The sequence below is a fragment of the Atractosteus spatula genome, chromosome 3 (assembly GCF_055471065.1).
Source record: "Atractosteus spatula isolate fAtrSpa1 chromosome 3, fAtrSpa1.hap1, whole genome shotgun sequence".
Taxonomy (NCBI): Eukaryota; Metazoa; Chordata; class Actinopteri; order Semionotiformes; family Lepisosteidae; genus Atractosteus; species Atractosteus spatula.
In genome coordinates, this window is record NC_142708.1 from 1,594,581 (window position 1) to 1,614,414 (window position 19,834).

At 50.0% G+C, this 19,834-nt stretch overlaps 1 protein-coding gene across 5 annotated transcripts in view; it reads right to left on the reverse strand.

The window, feature by feature from the left end:
- The window catches only part of cast (calpastatin), a 53,527-nt gene extending 40,489 nt beyond the window's left edge, over nucleotides 1-13,038 (reverse strand). For 2 of the 5 annotated variants that reach the window (XM_088911528.1, XM_088911527.1), the window contains exons 1-2: nucleotides 12,716-13,038; nucleotides 7,531-7,599 (exon numbers count right to left, since the gene is read on the reverse strand). In XM_088911528.1, coding sequence (XP_088767654.1) covers nucleotides 7,531-7,599; nucleotides 12,716-12,760 — 114 coding nt within the window. In that variant the 5' untranslated portion in view covers nucleotides 12,761-13,038. Of the gene's footprint in view, nucleotides 1-7,530; nucleotides 7,600-11,922; nucleotides 12,129-12,715 lie in introns of those variants that run through there. The other 3 variants (XM_088911532.1, XM_088911529.1, XM_088911530.1) reach the window with 3 other exon arrangements.
- Nucleotides 13,039-19,834: the final 6,796 nt, after the last annotated feature.

Genomic DNA, 19,834 nt, shown 5'->3' on the forward strand with positions numbered 1-19,834 from the left:
TACAGCCCTGACTCTGACCCAGTACAGCCGAGGGTGTGGCAGAGCCCTGACCCAGTACAGCCCTGACTCTGACCCAGTACAGCCGAGGGTGTGGCAGAGCCCTGACTCTGACCCAGTACAGCCCTGACTCTGACCCAGTACAGCCGAGGGTGTGGCAGAGCCCTGACTCTGACCCAGTACAGCCCTGACTCTGACCCAGTACAGCCGAGGGTGTGGCAGAGCCCTGACTCTGACCCAGTACAGCCCTGACTCTGACCCAGTACAGCCGAGGGTGTGGCAGAGCCCTGACTCTGACCCAGTACAGCCCTGACTCTGACCCAGTACAGCCGAGGGTGTGGCAGAGCCCTGACTCTGACCCAGTACAGCTCTGACTCTGACCCAGTACAGCCCAGACTCTGACCCAGTACAGCCGAGGGTGTGGCAGAGCCCTGACTCTGACCCAGTACAGCCCTGACTCTGACCCAGTACAGCCGAGGGTGTGGCAGAGCCCTGACTCTGACCCAGTACAGCTCTGACTCTGACCCAGTACAGCCCTGACTCTGACCCAGTACAGCCGAGGGTGTGGCAGAGCCCTGACTCTGACCCAGTACAGCCCTGACTCTGACCCAGTACAGCCGAGGGTGTGGCAGAGCCCTGACTCTGACCCAGTACAGCCCTGACTCTGACCCAGTACAGCCGAGGGTGTGGCAGAGCCCTGACTCTGACCCAGTACAGCCGAGGGTGTGGCAGAGCCCTGACTCTGACCCAGTACAGCCCTGACTCTGACCCAGTACAGCCGAGGGTGTGGCAGAGCCCTGACTCTGACCCAGTACAGCCCTGACTCTGACCCAGTACAGCCGAGGGTGTGGCAGAGCCCTGACTCTGACCCAGTACAGCCCTGACTCTGACCCAGTACAGCCGAGGGTGTGGCAGAGCCCTGACCCAGTACAGCCCTGACTCTGACCCAGTACAGCCGAGGGTGTGGCAGAGCCCTGACTCTGACCCAGTACAGCTCTGACTCTGACCCAGTACAGCCCTGACTCTGACCCAGTACAGCCGAGGGTGTGGCAGAGCCCTGACTCTGACCCAGTACAGCCCTGACTCTGACCCAGTACAGCCGAGGGTGTGGCAGAGCCCTGACTCTGACCCAGTACAGCTCTGACTCTGACCCAGTACAGCCCTGACTCTGACCCAGTACAGCCGAGGGTGTGGCAGAGCCCTGACTCTGACCCAGTACAGCCTTGACTCTGACCCAGTACAGCTCTGACTCTGACCCAGTACAGCCCTGACTCTGACCCAGTACAGCTCTGACTCTGACCCAGTACAGCCCTGACTCTGACCCAGTACAGCCGAGGGTGTGGCAGAGCCCTGACTCTGACCCAGTACAGCCTTGACTCTGACCCAGTACAGCCCTGACTCTGACCCAGTACAGCCGAGGGTGTGGCAGAGCCCTGACTCTGACCCAGTACAGCCCTGACTCTGACCCAGTACAGCCGAGGGTGTGGCAGAGCCCTGACTCTGACCCAGTACAGCTCTGACTCTGACCCAGTACAGCCCTGACTCTGACCCAGTACAGCCGAGGGTGTGGCAGAGCCCTGACTCTGACCCAGTACAGCCCTGACTCTGACCCAGTACAGCCGAGGGTGTGGCAGAGCCCTGACTCTGACCCAGTACAGCCCTGACTCTGACCCAGTACAGCCGAGGGTGTGGCAGAGCCCTGACTCTGACCCAGTACAGCTCTGACTCTGACCCAGTACAGCCCTGACTCTGACCCAGTACAGCCGAGGGTGTGGCAGAGCCCTGACTCTGACCCAGTACAGCCCTGACTCTGACCCAGTACAGCCGAGGGTGTGGCAGAGCCCTGACGATCACTCCAGTGCCCCTGGCGGCTTTTTTTCTTCCCTATGAGTCACTGCAGTTCCTCCCCCACTCACAGCTGGTCTCGATTTGAAACCCTTTCATTCTCCAGTGGGGGAAGCAACTCCGCACTCGTCAGAGCAGTGACGGGCAGAGGACAAGCGCCAGCGCCAGACCACAGGGCGGCGTGCTGCAGGCAGCCCACATCACCGTGCAGGTCTCCGCACTTCCAGACTGACTTGTCAGTCCTTCCAGAGTTATTTTCCTTTCTGCAAATTGCCCAAGTCTTTATTTCACCTGCAAACAAGCATGAGGCATTTTGCAAAGAGTGCTCCTGTCTTTTACAAGGCACATAAGTCGCTTTGGATAAAAGCGCCTGCTAAATGAATTCGCCATAACGATCAGCTCAATTAGCTCATGAAGAGCGTTTGTGAACTCCGGTTGCAAACAAACAATCTTAACTAAAACGGCACACAGTGCTTTTCAGTTCTGAATTTGACTGCCAGGTTTGTAGCTGATCAGCTAAGATCCTGTGTGCTGACAGCAGAGCAGGTGAGGCGCGAGGGCCAGGCAGTGCCACAGCACTTATTTCTGTCACAGGAAGTGCTGGTGGCCGAGCTGCTGGAAAGAGCTGGTTCCCGTGGCAACCTGAAAACAAACTTAGCACGCCAGGCCCAGAAACCACAGCCCTGCGCTGCGCTAACTAAGCGTGCCACCTAGCTGAGCTCTTGACACACAGCCTCCGTCACACAGTACACAGCAGCATGGCTTCCTTTCCGCTGGGGTGCTGCTGTGTGAGAGCAGAAGAGCAGTCTAGTGTGTTGGGCTCCCCCTCTCAACCAGCCCGCACTGCCTCACTGCGTGTATGCGCACAGCCACTGCGTCTTCTCTCCAGACGGCATCACGGCGCTCGCCAGCACCCCTGCAGACTGCAGTCCGGGCGCTGGTCCGGCTGCCTCGCTCACCCAGACACTGGGAACAGCAGCTGGAACTGGGAAAAGTGCTTTACTTATTATGTTATAGTTCTATTTTGTCCTAGTGGTAAATGATTTTGCCAGACGTATGATTCTCCACCTTGGTTCTGGGGAGCCCCAGTCCAGTTATTCTTTTACTGTAGGTCAACCTAAATCACCTGTACTTAAATATTAGGGTCCCTTGGTTAAGAAATTAATCCATTAAGCTAGTAATGTTTCTAGAAAGGGAAGCTGATTATTAAGGCATGAGGGATATTCTGATTTTTGTTCCAAATGATCTCTGAAATGCTTAATTGAACACGCTGTCTATGTAATGTATCACAGGTGAACGAGAGATTAGAAATTGAATATTGAAGGGCCATCAGCATCTGAGATATTATTACTACTGTGCAAATCATCTCATCCTGAAACCTGGATCTGAATCAAGACTCTGGGAGTTTGCGCTCGGCTGTACACAGTAAAACATCCACAACCAGAGAAACATGCCTACACCGGCACGATTTCACATGCTTGAGAGCTGTACTGCATTTTACATTCTTCAATCAGTACAGAGCTAACACCGTGTGCAGCATAAACCCCTGTTGTGTTTAGAGGAAGAACTTCTTAACTATACAGTACTACGTGGTGGTGTGCTGGGGCTCTGGGATTAGAGCAGGGGATGCCAACAGGCTGAACAAGCTCGTCAAAGAGCACATTCTGTCACTGGGTCTGACCTGGACCCCTGGAGGTAGTGGCTGAGAGGAGAATGGTGTCCAAATTAATTGCCATCGTGGACAAAGTCTCTCATGCCCTCTGAGACATGCTTGTCAGAACCAAGAGCACGTTCAGCAATAGGCTGATTCATCCACGGTGCAACAGGGAGCGCTACAGGAGGTCATTCTTGCCGTCTGCCATAAGACTGTGTGTCTGGGCAGGGGCAACATTGACCTGTTTTTGGACTAAACATTAAACTCTCTGCTTACCTCTGTTTTTTTCCTGTTTACGACTTTTTTGTGCAATATATGCTAGGGATTTGTGCAATATATTTATAATGTGCAATACAACTTTTTGTGTACTGTACTTTCGGGTCTGTTTCTGTATATTTTGTACTGTGATCAACTCTGTATAATCCGTTTTTTACTTTTTACTGCACTTCTGACTGACTGGACTGACTGTATTGTATTGTTTCGTTACACTGTGCTGTGTTGACTTGCTAAGCTGCTGTTGCACTGCAGTTTGCCTCACGGGATCAATAAAGTATCTATCAACAACAACTTTACAGGGCCAAAAACCTGCAAAGTCTGTTAATAGTTAACAGGAATGTTACAAATGTGCAAAAACATTCTTTGCACTGAAAAACACCAATTAAAGCAGAAGCCCTAGTTCTATCAGTAAAGACCTGGCCGATGTCAAGCTGAGCAGCTGCAAAGCCTATATGGACGCAGTGTACCAGCCAGCCCAGGGAGCCCATGCCTTGCCTGGCTGTGAGGGAAATCACCATGTGCTACCCTGCGTTAACAGCAGGTGGCAGCAGTCAACTGGGAATAAACATTCCTCTCATCCGTCCACAGCAATGAGTCACAGTTCGACAGAAATAGTAAGGAAGGGGCTTTGAACTTTGCAAAGGAGGGCAGTGAGCCCATTAAAGTAAAGTGTGGTTCCTTTGACAGACTGTCCAAGCTGCTCGTTTGTTTTCCACAAGGACTGAGGGAGCAGGTGCAGGCAGTTACCACAAAATGTCTTCCCTTTCTCAACCTGCATAAGAGCTCCCCTGTCCTCGACTTAGCCCTAAACAAACGAGCTGTGCTGACGTTAGGCTGTGCTAAATTCTATGCACGCATAAATAAGCTTGGAGATTAAACAGGTATTAACATGAGCAAAAGAAGAGTTTTCTGAGGAGAGCAATTATTTCAATACTACTGTAGCACAGCCAGGTGCAGAAATATGTTCTCCCTCTCCTGTATGTGGGACGCCAGGACCCACAAATGCAGGTGGGTAAAGTTGGGTTCCTCTAGTGCACTGAAAGACGGCCTAAAATGTGTGTGAGAGGCTCATCATTGGCCCAGAAACAGCCTGAAACACCTCAGCACACCCCCACAGGAATTACCAAGAAATCACCAAAACAAGAGCATTCTTAGCGCATGTGCAGTACTATTCAATGTGCTCACTTTTCTGCGAACCGCCCCAGCACTAGAAAGGGATTTATTTTAGAGTCAGCAGGGTCTGCAGGCCTCCTCTCTGCCAGGGACAGACAGGTCTGCTGCAGGGAGATCAAGAGGGCTGAGGGCTGTGTTCCTGCTGCGTCACAGAGCTGAGCCCGGGCCGAGCCGGGACCGTCTCGTCCTGACACGTGACAGACGTTACTGTTTGCAAAAGTGATGCACTCACTTTGAAACAAAGGTGAAGCAGTCACTTTAATTGTACATTTCAAAACAATAGTGTGGGACTAGTAGATGTACATTTCCCTGTGACTCATTTTTATTCCACATCATTAACCCTTTTTAAATCTTTCGGTTCTGAGGCAGGCTGGCTCAGTGGTCAGGGTTCTGTACTTACAACTGGGAGGCTGTGAGCTCAGATCCCAGCTGAGACGGTGCTGTTGTACCCCTGAGAACTGCTCCAGTGAAATGTACTGTTGTATACCCATGCTCCACAGCCGAAATGTTGTGTTTTCTGGAATAAACCTTTACTTGTTCTGTTGTATAAATGTCTCCTTAGATAGAATCATCAGCTAAATTACCAAGTAGGGTAACGAGAGGGGAGTCCAGGGCTCCTGACGATACGACTCAGTAGAGATGATAATATTTTGGCCCAGCTGTTGTACTTGTGATCATGGAAGATCTAATCTGCTGGGGAGAAAATACAGTATATGGACTCTAGTATTCAGGTTCGACATTGCACCCGAGCAGGAAGTCTTCTTCCTGGGCTCTTTCCACAAGGCGTGTCCTGACCAGAAGCAGCCCAGGGTGTTGGGAGTGTCCCAAGGGTGTCAAGCAGAGGACTGGGGCTGAGGAGGAGGAGCAATGGCAGGAGCGCTGACAGAGCCCCAGGCCTCCTTCGGCACCAGCAGGCGCAGGTGCTTCATTCCACGATAGGGAGGAGACCTGCAGGCCACGCCAAGCCGTGCAGGTGAAATGAAGAGACGCCGGTTCAGAAAAATGTCCTCATACTGGGCACGCCCCAGCACACACCGAGCACCCCAGCTCCTGAAACGAGCAGGTGCAGGTTTCACTGCGGGGAGCCCCTGGCCTGCCCACTCCACACCCACGACCACTCTGCCGGCAGCAGTGTGGAGCAAGTGCTCAGGGCTCTGGAGGGTTGCGGGTTCAAATCCCAGGTGAGGCACAGCCCTCATGCCCCTGAGCAAAGTACCTCACTCGGTTCTCTCCAGTAAAATGCTCTGGCATGTAGATGGGTAAAAAGGCGCGTCACCTTGGATAACAGCATCAGTCAAATGAATAATATGTAAAACAGAAATATCTGCCACTATTCTCAAACCAAATGAACTCGATTATGTCCCAAGAGCCTACTTTTCAGTTTTATTTAAAACAACAACCTTCACACTCATCACATTACATGGAGTTTGTCAAATCGAATAAATCTTAGATCAAATATAAAACAGTACCTGCTGAACAGGATACCTGAATATCTGACCTGAATATCCCTGGTTTCCAACTACCAAACTAGTTCAGTTCAGTGTTAAATGAGCAATACAGAAAATCTCTCCATGTCAAACATCCTCTCAACAGTTTGCCTACACTGAAGTGCTGTCTGGTCAAACCACTTTTAAAATATTTCCCAGAAACACAACTCCATAGCACTGTAGGACACAAAGAAACACGTCGGTTTTCTTCTTTAAAAAATATTTAGTGATAATGTAAACCGGGAGCAGTGCTGCCAGGGAGGGGCCTTTCTGTGCACAGGAGAGCACAGTGTGACTCACAGCTCACAGCCCTGTACTGCCCCTGTCCCAGAACTACACTGCCCTGTACCGCCCCTGTCCCAGAATTACACAGCCCTGTACTGCCCCTGTCCCAGAACTACACTGCCCCTGTACTGCCCCTGTCCCAGACCTACACTGCCCCTGTCCCACCCCTGTCCCAGAACTACACTGCCCCTGTACTGCCCCTGTCCCAGAACTACACTGCCCCTGTACTGCCCCTGTCCCGGAACTACACTGACCCTGTACTGCCCCTGTCCCGGAACTACACTGACCCTGTACTGCCCCTGTCCCGGAACTACACTGCTAGAGCTCAGTCACAAAACAAGGGTAAATTATACTGGAATAAGAGCAGAGTGTTGGCCACAGCTTGCATTTCAGTGTAGGCAAGTGTCACAGGACACTTTCTCCAGAGAGTTTCCAGAAACATTCATCATTAAACACTCAAGGCAATTCTGTAGTGCTAGTAACTGTAAAAGGTATGAAAACTAGCTGTCATCCCGGTCATTAGATGCATGCTCATGGGTTTTATATAAGCCTCTTAAAGTCTTTACACAGCAGAATGACTCTGAAAGAAATGTGTGTCAGTCTCTAGCATCTGTCTCCACTGAATAAGGATGGGAGGTTGAATGCACAGACCTTGAGCAGGAAAACAGCCCAGTTAATTATTCCATTGAATTAAAGCCTGCCTGACTTGCCAGCACTGCGAGAGCCTACAGCCTGTTTTCATAAAGCATCTCCTGAGCTTCTTCTGAAGAAAGGACCGATTCCTCATGACCCGCCACCGGCATGACCTCTGACCTGTGCTGCAGCAGCCGCTCCGTCTCTGCCCGACCCCGCCGGCGCCGCCTGGGCCTTCTTCTCCGCCTGCTGTGGGAGAGAACGGACAGGCGTCAGTCCGGCCTGCCCCCACCGGCATGCTGGGAACACAGGCAGCCCCACTGCCACCCGAGGAGGGCCAGGTTGGCCGAGTAATAATTACAACAGAAATAAATAATAATAATAATAATAATAATAATAATAATAATAATAATAATAATGAACAGACTGTTCCTAAAAGAGTAAGATCATGGGAAGGAGAATGCTGCACGATCGAAGCACATAAGACAGGAGGCCATTCGGCCCGCCTAACCCAGTTGGTAATTAGTAGTTAATTGATCCGAGTATCAGCCGTTTCTTGAACGGATTCAGGGTGTTGGCTTCAACACCAGGGCTTGAGTCCCACAACCACAGGAATTAGAGTTCCTCCTCTCTCAGCAGGTCTCTGCAATCGCCTCTCATCGAAGCCCAACACGAGCAGAGTGATCTCCTGGCCCAGGGGGCAGGCACTGAGTGGCAGCTATTTCAGAATCGCCCAGTTGAATATCGCCAAAACACACCCTTGGAGCCACTGATGCACATAAATTAATCTTTTTCAGCTGCAGCGATTCTGCTTTGATAAATGCAGCAACATAAGAAAGGTTACAAGTGAGAGGGGCCTGCAATGCCCATCCAGCTCATTTATAGTCACTGCAAGTAGTGCAGGTTGCTGGTAGTTAAGTCACTTTGTGGTTTCTTTAATGATCTGATAGAATCAGCTTAAATAACATGGCTGCACCTCTTGCTCCAGACACCCACCACTACTAGTGCAGAGAAATGCTTCCTATTCTCAATCCTAAATCCTCTGTGTTCCCTGGTCCTAACCATGTGATCCTCAAGTCACCTCTACAGACTCACAAGGCATTCATTATGTAACAAAACCCTCCTCTTTCTTGGATAACAATATGAACATGAGGTTGTTGGTTTAGGAGCAGAGTGGACTTGTACAGCCGTTCTGCCCCTTGACTTCCACCCCTTGGTAAAGCAAGGGAAGAGAGCAGGCAGCAGGCTGCTGTGTTACTGGGGTTCCCGGGTTCAGCTCACAGGTGCTCTCCAATCTACAGAACACGAGCAGCAGGTATGAGAATAGCCCACCGTCTGATCTCTCCATTCACGCCGAAGACCTGAGAGAGGGCCGCTGGAGCCTCACAGTGCTCCAGGAATCCAGATGTTCTTCTCACAGTGAGCTAAAAGCCTCTGCCCGCAGAGTCCCAGGACAGGAGAGGCGCAGAGAGGACAGACGCACTGAAAGCAGCAAACACCCCCAGCTGGACAAACGGCCCCACGGCTGGGAAGAAGCAGAGCTGCTGGAGGAGGGCGAGCCTCCTGAGGAGCGGGCTGGCAGGCTGGTCACGTCAGGCGCCAGGCAGGCACACGGCACCTCGGCCAGGCCCCTGCGGCAGGGCAGGGCCAGAGCGCAGGACACTGCGATCAGTCACGTCGCTCGCGCGGAACGGATTTGCATAGCTGTATCAGTGCGGCCTCTGTTCAAGGCCTTCAGAGAAAGCACAATGAGTCTTCAAACAGCTGGCGTTAGGCACACCTCTGCCGTCACTGCTGCCACCTCACCCGGGTTCGGTTCTTGCCTGCAGAGCCTTCTGCGTGGAGCTTGCATGTGTCCTCCTGTGTTTGCATGGGTTTTCCCCAAGTGCTGCAATGTCCTTCCACATCCCGAAGACAAGCTGACAGGTTGACTGGCTCTGCTAACTGCTCTTTCCAAGAGGGAGCCCTGCCTGGAGCAGCACTCCTACAGCTCCGACCACCAACATCGTTAGGATTAAGATCAAGAGAAAGCAAGACAGATGTGAGGGGAACAAGAAACAGGAACGTGTGATCATGCGAAACAGGGACACGGAATGCTATCCAGAAACTACAATGTTAAAAAAAAAACTGACCAGCAACACTTTCTGAGCTACACTTTCCTAAACCTGTAGGCAGACACACATATCCCTCCAGTACATCACTATAAACTGTGTCATTTGCAACAGTACAGCAAGTTTGTCAATCTGAAACACAAAGCAGTACATTTCCTGAAGAGCCCGACCAAACCATGGCCACAAAATGGGTCCTAACTTGTCTGTGTGAACACCCTCTCTCCCCGTCTGTGTGCCTGTGAGTCTCATGGAGAGCAAGCTGGGGTATGCAAACAGACAAAATCCTAATGCAAGAAATTGTATAGGGCCAATAAAGTGATCTTATCTTATCTAAGATACTGTACAAGTTTCTGGAGGTATTCCTGCAACACTAACTGCTTCTGCACTTGTCCTGGGGAGAATGTTGACTCAGTGGTTTCTTTTCACTCTGTAGAGATAACCTGTGAGCCCTGCACCCACGCCTTACTGTAAAGAGCACAGCAATGCAAGGAATGCTGCACTACAGACTGTGCACTGCACACTGGATACTGAATACTGCACACTACAGACAGCACACTGGATACTTAACACTGCACTCTGCAGACTGGATACTGTCTGTGGACCCAAATGCAGAAATGAATACTTGCACTTCCAGCAAAGTAATTGCAAAGATCTGGAAATGACAACATCAATATTGTACAATACTCAAGCAACACTTGAAATATGAGCAGGGGTGAGTCACAACAACAGTTTAATATTGCAGTTGTTTCCGATCTCACCTTTCGAAAAGTGCAATTTATTGCCCGAGCCTATCAGAATAATCCTGAAACTTACTGGTGAGATTTTCAAGAACATAAAAACAGTAACAAACAAGGGGAGCCATTTGGCCCATGTGGCCGGCTTGGCAGAGAGTAAATTAATCCAGTGATCACTTTCAGCCATTTCAACAACATGGCTGGGTGGCTTGTTCCACACACCCGCCACCCTTTGTGTAAAGAAGTGTTTCCTGTTCATGGTTTTAAATGCACTTCCAACAGTTTCCGCCTGTGGTTTTTTGAACTGATTGAGCTGGAAGAAAGAAACACAGTGGTACAGGCTGAGCTTGCAGTGCAGCTCTGGTCCCTGAAGAGACTGGACCCACTGCAGGTAACCAGGGCAGTGCTCCGACCCACCACAGCACCACCAAAACCAAGGACTGCTTTATGCGGCACTTCTCCTTGACCCGGCTGCAGTTCAGTAAAGGAACAAATGGTCTGCAACCCGTGCTGTTCCCTCTCTGACTCTTTATGTGAGTAGATAATACTGGAACCACAGTATTTAACTTTACAGAAAGACACTGCGAATAACCAAAGATTTCACAGCACGTCACACGCAAAAACTGCATTTCATGCAGCCTCCCAGCCATGTTTTCCACTTAAGTATTAAAACCAATTTGTACTGTGGGGAAAGCAGTGCGGAAAAACTAGATAGTGTCATCTGTAGTGCACTTTACATATTGCAGAGTGTGAAACCGCTGAATAGCTTTACTGCTTTTCTCCAGTGGAACATCAGTTATAAGCCCAGCCTTTGTTTTATACAGTAAACCAAACGATGCATCATCTCAACTTAATCCCCTGCATGCATTACCTTATGAGGCTACCTGAAGATATTACGAGTACAAAAGAAATACAGTAGTAATACTGATGCTAAGAAATCATTCACAATCTCCTTAAAATGAGATGGACGAGGTGGAGTATTGTGCTGCAATCCTCCGGGTATCGCTGTGTTCTCACACACGCTGCTTGAAGCAGTAATAAGCGACCTGCTAGCCGTCTGAACTTAGCAGCTCTGTGTCAAGACTCGTGTGTCCATTCGGGTGTCACTCTGCAGACTGAATGCTGAAACACGCTGTTAGCGCCCCTAGAGGCACCAATGCGCAAACACACTTCATTCACTGCACTTAATCCAAGTATCGAGTCTGCAACTTCTACACCGCTGTTAAATCTTAAAACAGAGTGAAGCAGACTAAGGCTGTTACTTTCCCAATCACGGCTCTAACCCAGGGTCGTTTAACATGTACAGCAAGCGACTAAGGCAAAGGCAAAGACACGAACTGTCCGTATTCCCGAGACACGCCTCTCGTGACAACTCCACTCTGAAGTGTTTGAAGACTCCCGGGCGGCTCCCCGCACGGAGCTGGAGCTGCTCTGGAAAAGCGTTTCCTGCGAACGCGGAGCAGGTGCTGCTGAGGACTGTTTGCTTAAGGCTCCGCGCACAAAACGCGTATCGCCTGCAGGAACGGCAGCGCTAGCACCGCTGTCAGTCAGCCATCCTGCACACACACGCACGGGCATCACTCTCTCCGCACCCAACCCCCGCAGTCACAGCGAGCCTGCCCGGACCCGGAGGGGGAAAACAAACTCTGCTCTTTTTTTTTGTCCTCACGTTTACCCCGAAGCCCCCAAACGAAAGCCTCCGAGCTGCGATTCCTCACGCCACTTACTGTCATGGACCAATACTTCGCATAAGCCATCTGCAGCTCCGTGCGTCAGCGCGCTGGCGTGAAGGGACGAGTCCGAGTCTCCGACCTGCCGCCTCGGGCACCGGGAAGCGCACAGACCGGACGGGTTTCCTCGAGTGAGCCCACTCGTCCAGCCTGTCCGCGCTCCCCGAGTCCCACGGGCCGTGCCCGTCTGCCCCCCCGCACCCTCGCCCTCTTCACGCGTCACCCTGCCCCTCCTCCAGGCGCTGCTGCCAAATTCCTACATTTTCCAAAATCAGTCTCCCATTTTGACCGAACAAGGCGGGGCGGGGCGGAGAAGAACACGACAATACTTACCGACACACATATAAAACTCAACGACAATAATTACACCCAACGTGTATAATTACCCGGCGGTCTGGGAATACGTTCTTATCACGGGCAGAGGCGAATTGCCAAAAAAAAAGTCAAATTTTAACCTTGTTGTGCAAGATTCCAACAGACACTAGCGGAGGTATTATTGTCACGAGTTCCCCCCCCCGCGTCGCTACGCATTAATGAACTTGTGTAACAATGAAGTTGTGTAAACATGTGTAAAAACAGTCCCCGCCGGTCCGTGGGCGCTGCGCAGACCACCCTGCTAAAACCGACTGACGCCCCTCTGCCAGAGGTCCGGCCGCGTCCAGGGGCGCCGGACCCCGGCGTGTTGTTCGGGAATCTCGCAATAAGATTCGGGCTCGTCACGGCAGGAAGGAGCCGTTAACACCACGCCACGCACTCGCGGGGAGAGAATAACTTCTGCGACATCACTTACCCCTCTCGACTTCTTCGGACGGTTGTGTTTGCCTTTGTTCGGCATCGCTGCAAGTGCGCACGGCTGAGCAACAGCTACTCGCCCCGTGAAGACAGACTTCCAACCTGAAACACAGTTGACTTTCTAACCAGGATTCGCCCCTCCCGCTGTCAAAGTAAGACCGAGCGCTGGGTTTTGATAGATCTACTTCACAGGCCGGACCTGTGGCAGGCTATCGCTACCGAGAGGCGTGTGCAAGCGTCGCCCTGGGCGCCTGTCATGCTGGGGCGCATGTTGAAGTGGTTCAGACCTAATTATTCCGCTTTACGTTTCTGACTCCGAGGGAGGCTCCCTGCTGCCGGCGCTCCGGTACCGCCTCTATCCCAGCTGCTCCAGCTGCTCCAGCTGCCCGGGCCCACGAGCGCAGCAGCGCGCCTTCTCGGGATGAAGTACCGCGGGGCTGAGCTGCGCTGCACAGCTACTGACCCTCAGTGCAGTACATTGTCACACGCACACGTGCAATGAAATGCTTATTTGCATGTGTGCTCCAATACACGGACAGAAACAGCGGCAGCAACAACAAGTTAAATAACAGACATCTTAGTGAAAAGAACGAACCCATGAGTGTGAGCCAGTGGTGGGGGTAGAGTTCAGTAATCTGACAGCTTGTGGGAAGAAACTCTCTCTGGATCTGGAAGTTGGTGCCTTTCTGCTCCTACAACGCTGACCAGAGGGAAGGGGGGAGAACAGTGAGGAGCCAGGATGACTGGTGTCCTTCACGATACTTCCAGCCTTCCTGAGGCTGCGAGTAGTGAAAATGTCTGAAATAGAGGGGAGCTGTACCCCAACGATGGACTGGGCTGACCTGATCGCCCCCTGTAACGCCACACTGTCCTCCCACACGTGAGCCACTCTCCACAGCGCACCTGTCACATGTGGTCAGGACCGCTGAAGACAGACCACATTGATTCAGCTGGCTGAGGAAGTAAAGGCGCAGTTGTGCCTTCGTTTTAGCTCCAGTTACATGCTGGGACCACGTTGAATCACTAGTGATGAAGGTACCCAGGAACCCGAAGCTGCTGACCATCTCTACAGCCACCCCATTGATGTGAACAGGGGTTTGGTCCCCACCCTGCTTTCTAAAATCGATGACCAGCTCCTGCAGTGCACAATGTCATAGAATGAAACACTTTAATGCCCCCAAGGCTCTGGGATTCTATCAGTCTATCAAGGGTATCAGTCAGCTTCCCTGATCGCTTCCAGGCCCAGACTCCACACCTTCCAAAAGAATTGGACTTAATCGGTTCTCCGTCTGCCCCTTCTGCACTCCAAACCCTTGTCCTTCTACTGAGAGATCCCGGGATAATGATTATTTTACTGCACATTGAAGTGATGTAGCATGAAAGACGCTATATAAAAGGAAGGTTATCATTATTAACAGCCACACTTAGCTGGTCTGTCAACCACTGTGTCTCACCAGCACTGACACAGTGGAAGCCTGTGCCAGGTAGAATATTCTTTAAACCCCGAGTGAGAACTGAAACATTCTATTACAATTAACACCTGTGCAATTTACACTTCAAACTCAATTACACACACTGTGCACAACTACACCTTCATCTGTGCCTGAGTCAGTACAGTCCTCCAGTCGGCTCCACTGGGAAATCCACTACATTGTAAAAAACTCCGTTGCAGTCTTCACCTTGTTCTGTAGTGAATGGCAGAGTGAAGAGAGGGCGTGGGTGTGGGGAGGGACCGGCTGTCAAGGGCTGTGTGATGCCAATTTGCCCTGATGGGCCAGCGACACCCTAGTCATGTCATTTGCCAAACCGCTTTATACCACACGTTGTGGCAGGAAGCCGGAGCCTACCTGGCAAGCAACGAGTGCAAGGCAGGGTACACCCTGGACAGGGCGCCAGTCCATCGCAGGCAACACCCTGGTGTTGATGCAATTTCACGCCTTACCCTCTGTGTTTCCTAGTACAAGGTCCTTTTAGCATAGATCCCAAGTAATTACCAACCATTTGGGGGCAACATGTTGGGGTTTGACTGTGCCTGTGATCGAGAACGGGCACGGGGTGTGCTTGAACAAACTGTTGATACACCTGGCCGTCTGTATACAGTACAGCCACTTCCTGAACACGCCCTGGGCTGGGAGCCCTGCCCACACCCAAAGCTTCTCTGGATGAGTCTACAGCCATTGTTGGGCAGCACGAGAAAAGCCTCAGTCTGCAGAGAACCGAGGTCTTTTGGGAAGGAGGAAGGACTGCAGGAGAGACTGCAGCAATTAGACTCAGTAGGACTCAAGCACACACCAGTGACAGGGAGTCTCCTCTACCTGGAACTGGACTCGGAGACACACAGGACAGAAGGGAAACACCAGAACACACAGTCCAGGACACCCAGAGCTGAGGAGGGTGCCTGGAACTTCACTGTGTCTCCGCTCTGGTGTCAGGAGGCACACCAGGTTACTGAGCGGAGCTGGTTCTGGAGAATAATGCTATTGGACTGTTCCTCTGGGACACTGGGTTCTGGGACCTGTTGGTCCTGGACTGCGCTATAAGTAAGCCGTGTCGTGTTCTGTGCATGGAATGACATCCGTGACACGAACCTTATATAATCTAATTCTGCTACAGGGAGTGCCCTTTAGAAATTCAAATCGGGTGTCTTTTCTGTGTATCTGTAACATACACTGCTGCCTTTTGAACATGAAGCTTGTGCAAGGAATATCAGGCAAACAAGAGTCTTTAATGTTTGACTTGAACAGGTGACAAGTCAGAACTCCTTATCAGCGCTCCAGACAGCTCTGAACTAGGGTGTGAACTTCAGTGCACAGGCAAGCCTCAGCATGACAGGTCTGAGAAGTGAGTTCAGTCATCTGTGACTCCACATCCTACCAGTCGAGATTCAGCCTGGAGGAGTGCAGGCAGCTTGTGAAGGGTGCTCCTTTTTTAAAATATCTGATAACAAACTATCCTTCTCAGACAACACAGAACATGTTGTTAAAAGCCACGCAGAGATGATCACTCTTGAGAAGGCTGAGCAGCTCTGATGCAAGGAAGCACACCCCAGAGCTGCCCTACACACGTCTGGCAGAGAGTGAGCTCCTTTAAACACTGTGTGTTTCCTTTCTTCTCTTTTCAGCAGGGAATAAACCTTTTCTTGCTCCTTTAAACACATTCCGCTCGGTGAAATGGGAATCGTAGTGTCAGGAGTAGAGCTGAGCTCTCATGGATTACAAACACGGGCAGCACAATGACTGGCCACAAGCAGAACCGGCTGACCCACGTCTACACCAGCAGTGCCAATAGTGAATGCTGCCTCACCTCCATTTCACTCCTGATGTGAAAAACTACCATCTGAATGACGTTTCAGAGGACCAAAGGACACAAAAACATTTTTTAAAAGTATTTCAGTCATTCTGAAGGCTGTTACTCTTTTAAATTCTGATGTAGGGGCCTCTTCAGAGCATTGCATTGACAGCATATAGTGTAGAAAAATGCAGCTCACACCTGAATCTTATGGTTTTGAGCTGTATTGTATTGATGTTTATTGTACATTGATTGTATACATCTGTAAAATCCACTGAATGTTTGATGTATTCGGTACAGTATATACACATTTTTTATTGGAAAGTAAATTCTGATTCTAATGTGAGCTCTCACTGCCTTGTGGAATAAATCCTTCTGAATGTACCATGTAAGAATAACATGCCCTCAACAAGTGGCTCTTCCTCGGAAAGATCCCTGGTTGGTCAGACAGTGGTGATCTAAGAGAATGAATGCCACAGACGTTTATGCAGCACAGAGCCTGCTCTATGGAGAGTCATTCAGCCAAAGTGACTTACAGAAGTTAGGTGGAAAACTACCGCGTTCATGAGCTGCTGCTGCAGAGTCATGAGACAGGGACACAGCTGAGGTTTGAATCAGGAACCTCCTCATGTGTTCTTAAGTTGATGGATATTAATTTAAAAAATGAAAGGCAGATTCTGTAGAGTAACACAGGATAAAAACTGGATCAAACTCATTTTTAAAGCAATTGTAAGTTAGTGTCCAAAAGACGAACCCAGCGCTACTGTGTGTTCTGACTGCTGGGGTGGATTGAGCACTCAGGGGAAATGTGAGGGTGTATTGGGGTTCCCTTGTTTTGGGGGTGATTAGCTGAATCAATGTGAAGATTCCTAGTTCTACAGTTTTTGCAAGGTGAATAAAGTTTTCCTCCTCTTCTGTATTTTTTTCTTTTTTTATGTCATACACTAAAATACAGGAAACACATAATTGTATCTCTACCATTCATTCATTCATGCTCCCTGAACTGAAGAAAAGGTCAAAAATCAGACCAAAGGATTTGCACAAGTACGCAGCATATCGATTGACTTGCCCCCACTCCAGCTCACAGGCTCCTGCCTGTCCGGTGGCTGCTGTGTGCAGTCTGGAGCCGACTGCCTGGCTCAGCGCTCGGAGCACAGCAGGCCTGTGGGAGAAGTGACTCGGACTTCCTGAGATTCGTCACCCAAGGAGCTCGGCTTCCCTTGGCATTTCCTAGCACGCCTGTGCAAACAGTGCTTTCGCTGGCGGACCGATAACGCACCGTGTGAATCGTGGTTTTGCTTCATGCCTGCTCTGTTCTGGCCTGACCACTGAGGGCTGGGCGGATACGTCAGGCCTGGTTAGTGTGGACAGAAACTACGCTGGAGCACTCAGCACTTTTCATTTTAAATAAGTGCACTAATGGTAAAGGCAAGTGTGCTTAAGTGTAGTGAATCCAGGCCTGGTAAAGCATGATTCAGAATCACAGGAAAACAAGAGGCCAGTTTCTGTTTGATGTGACCGGGGGCTGGTAGGCGTGGTGCTCTCTTGCTTTGGCAGGAGAAGCAGAAAGGGAGTGTTAGCTTTGACAGAATGAGGCAACAAACGCGAGTGTCTTTCAAAACTCTGTCAACTTTACACAGGAACGAGTCATGGAAGTAATTGATCACAAAGCCAAGGGCATCTGAGAGAATCTCTTACTGGCACTTTCCACACAAATAGCCCAAGTGAAATATTTTAAAAGAGGAATATCAAACTCCCCTGTGCCTTAAGTGGGCTTCTGATTAATGACAACGCAGTGACCTGCTTCTGGCTTTCACATATGAATAAAAAGGTGAAGGGTCCATATTGGCAACTCAAGACAGGCCAGGGGACAGTTTCAGATGTCTATATGAGAGGATCCAGACAAGCACACGCCCCCTGCTGTAACAAAGCGCAGTCTGCTCACTGGTTCAGACTCCCGGCTCTGTTGCAATGCTCAACATGAACACAGCCCAGCCCGTTCATTCCAAGCATTCTTACTCCCTGGATTGTCTCCAGTGTTATGAGGAATTAGTGCTCCCTCTAGTGGATTCAGAAGACATTGTCATTTTCATTTTGAAGTTTAAAAGTTTCTGAATTGTTCCAGCTGCGTGGCTAAACCAGCTACTTTCCTTAGGTATGCCTTTGGACTCAAGTATAGTTAGTCTTTCTTCTCTTTTGGGTCCTACGGACTGTTTTGCAACCTTGGATTTATGAGTCAGGCCCCTGTATTCCTTTCAATTTTTGCAGTCGATTGTTCAGACTATCAAAGAAGAATGAAAAGTTAGAATTTTAATAATGTAGTTTAGGAGGCTTTCTGTTTGTACCTAAGCTAGGTAAACCCACGGTACACTCTTGGAGAAAGGTTAGCATGGTGTTATATTTATGCAAGACATTCTGTTCACCATGACCTAATCCCTGGGAGGGCGTGTCTTCTCTAGTGTGGAGTTGTCCTTAGAGGTGCAGATCTTAGAACTGGGAGGTTGTGGGTTCACACCCTGAGCAGGACTCTGAGTAGTACCCCTGACCTGGGCAGCGCCCTCAGACTGCTGCAGTAAGATGACCAGCGGTCTAAAGGGGTACAGCTGCAAGTCGCTTTGGAAAACACTGTCAGGCAAATGAACTAATAATAGTTCAGGTGTGTAGCTGCGTCAGCAGGCTGCAAAGGAACAGGTAACGTTGTGTTCTCTTTCTTCTCTTTTCAGCATGGAATAAACCTATTACTTGAACTAATAATAGTTTTTATTCTGTTCCAGCCAAGATCTTAATTGCAGGCCAATACATTTCAGTTTTCTACCCAGCACATTTTTACATTCACTTCTGAGTTTTACAAAGGCGATTTGTAAACAGTATCAAACGTACCAACTTGGGGGTTTCAGACCTGCCTTCACTCACCTGTGTGACCTGGGGGCATGTCTCATGCAGTGTAATTCGTGCCTGTGTCTGTTCACACATTGATCACCTGCTGGGAGTACTGCAGAGAGAAGCAGGAGGGGAAACTCTTACTGAACAAGCTGAGCACAGACTGTACTGAGCGCTGTGTGCTGAGCTGGAGTTTGTTTGAAACCAAGGACTGAGTGCAGAAACACCCAGTCCAAAATAAGCAAGAGATCTGGTGGCACAAAAACAAGCAGACACAGGGGCGCCCCGGGACCAGGGCTGGGAGCCCCTTTTGTCACTGGTAGTGTTGTTTATATAGAACAAAGCACATGCCTTTACAATGATCATAAAACAGTCAAGAACATGCAAATCGAAGGCCAAACCAGATTGGGCTCATTGACCCATCTTGCACATTTGTTTCTTAGTGTTGTACGGAAAGTCAAACAAGTGTGGTTTACAGTTTTTTCTCGTTTCCCACTACTCTTTGAGTGAACACATACCTCTGGGTGTCAGCCTTAAACACGGTTCCTCTAAACTCCTGGTCACGTCCCGATGCTCGCTTGCTGCTGTGCACACGTTCATCCACCAGGCTGATGCCGTCAGCGAGTTTTGGGATGAATACTTGTATAATACTCACTCATTACTCCATCTGTTAAAGATCGAAGACTTCCTCACTTATCTGTTCAAATATACAATTAAACCCCAATACCTATGCTAGAAAAAGTATATCTACTCGGAGACAATCGTTTTCTCCTCATTTATAAAAACAGTAGTACAGTATCTTTCCCGGATTAACACGACTCTTGTAGAGCGACAGTAAACAAACAGCAGTACATATACGAACGGTATCGGAAATCTCTTAACAGTTGAAAAAAGAGCACGTTTGTCCGCAGAGAAGCGGCTGAGGGGTTAATGTCCCGCGGTACCCGTG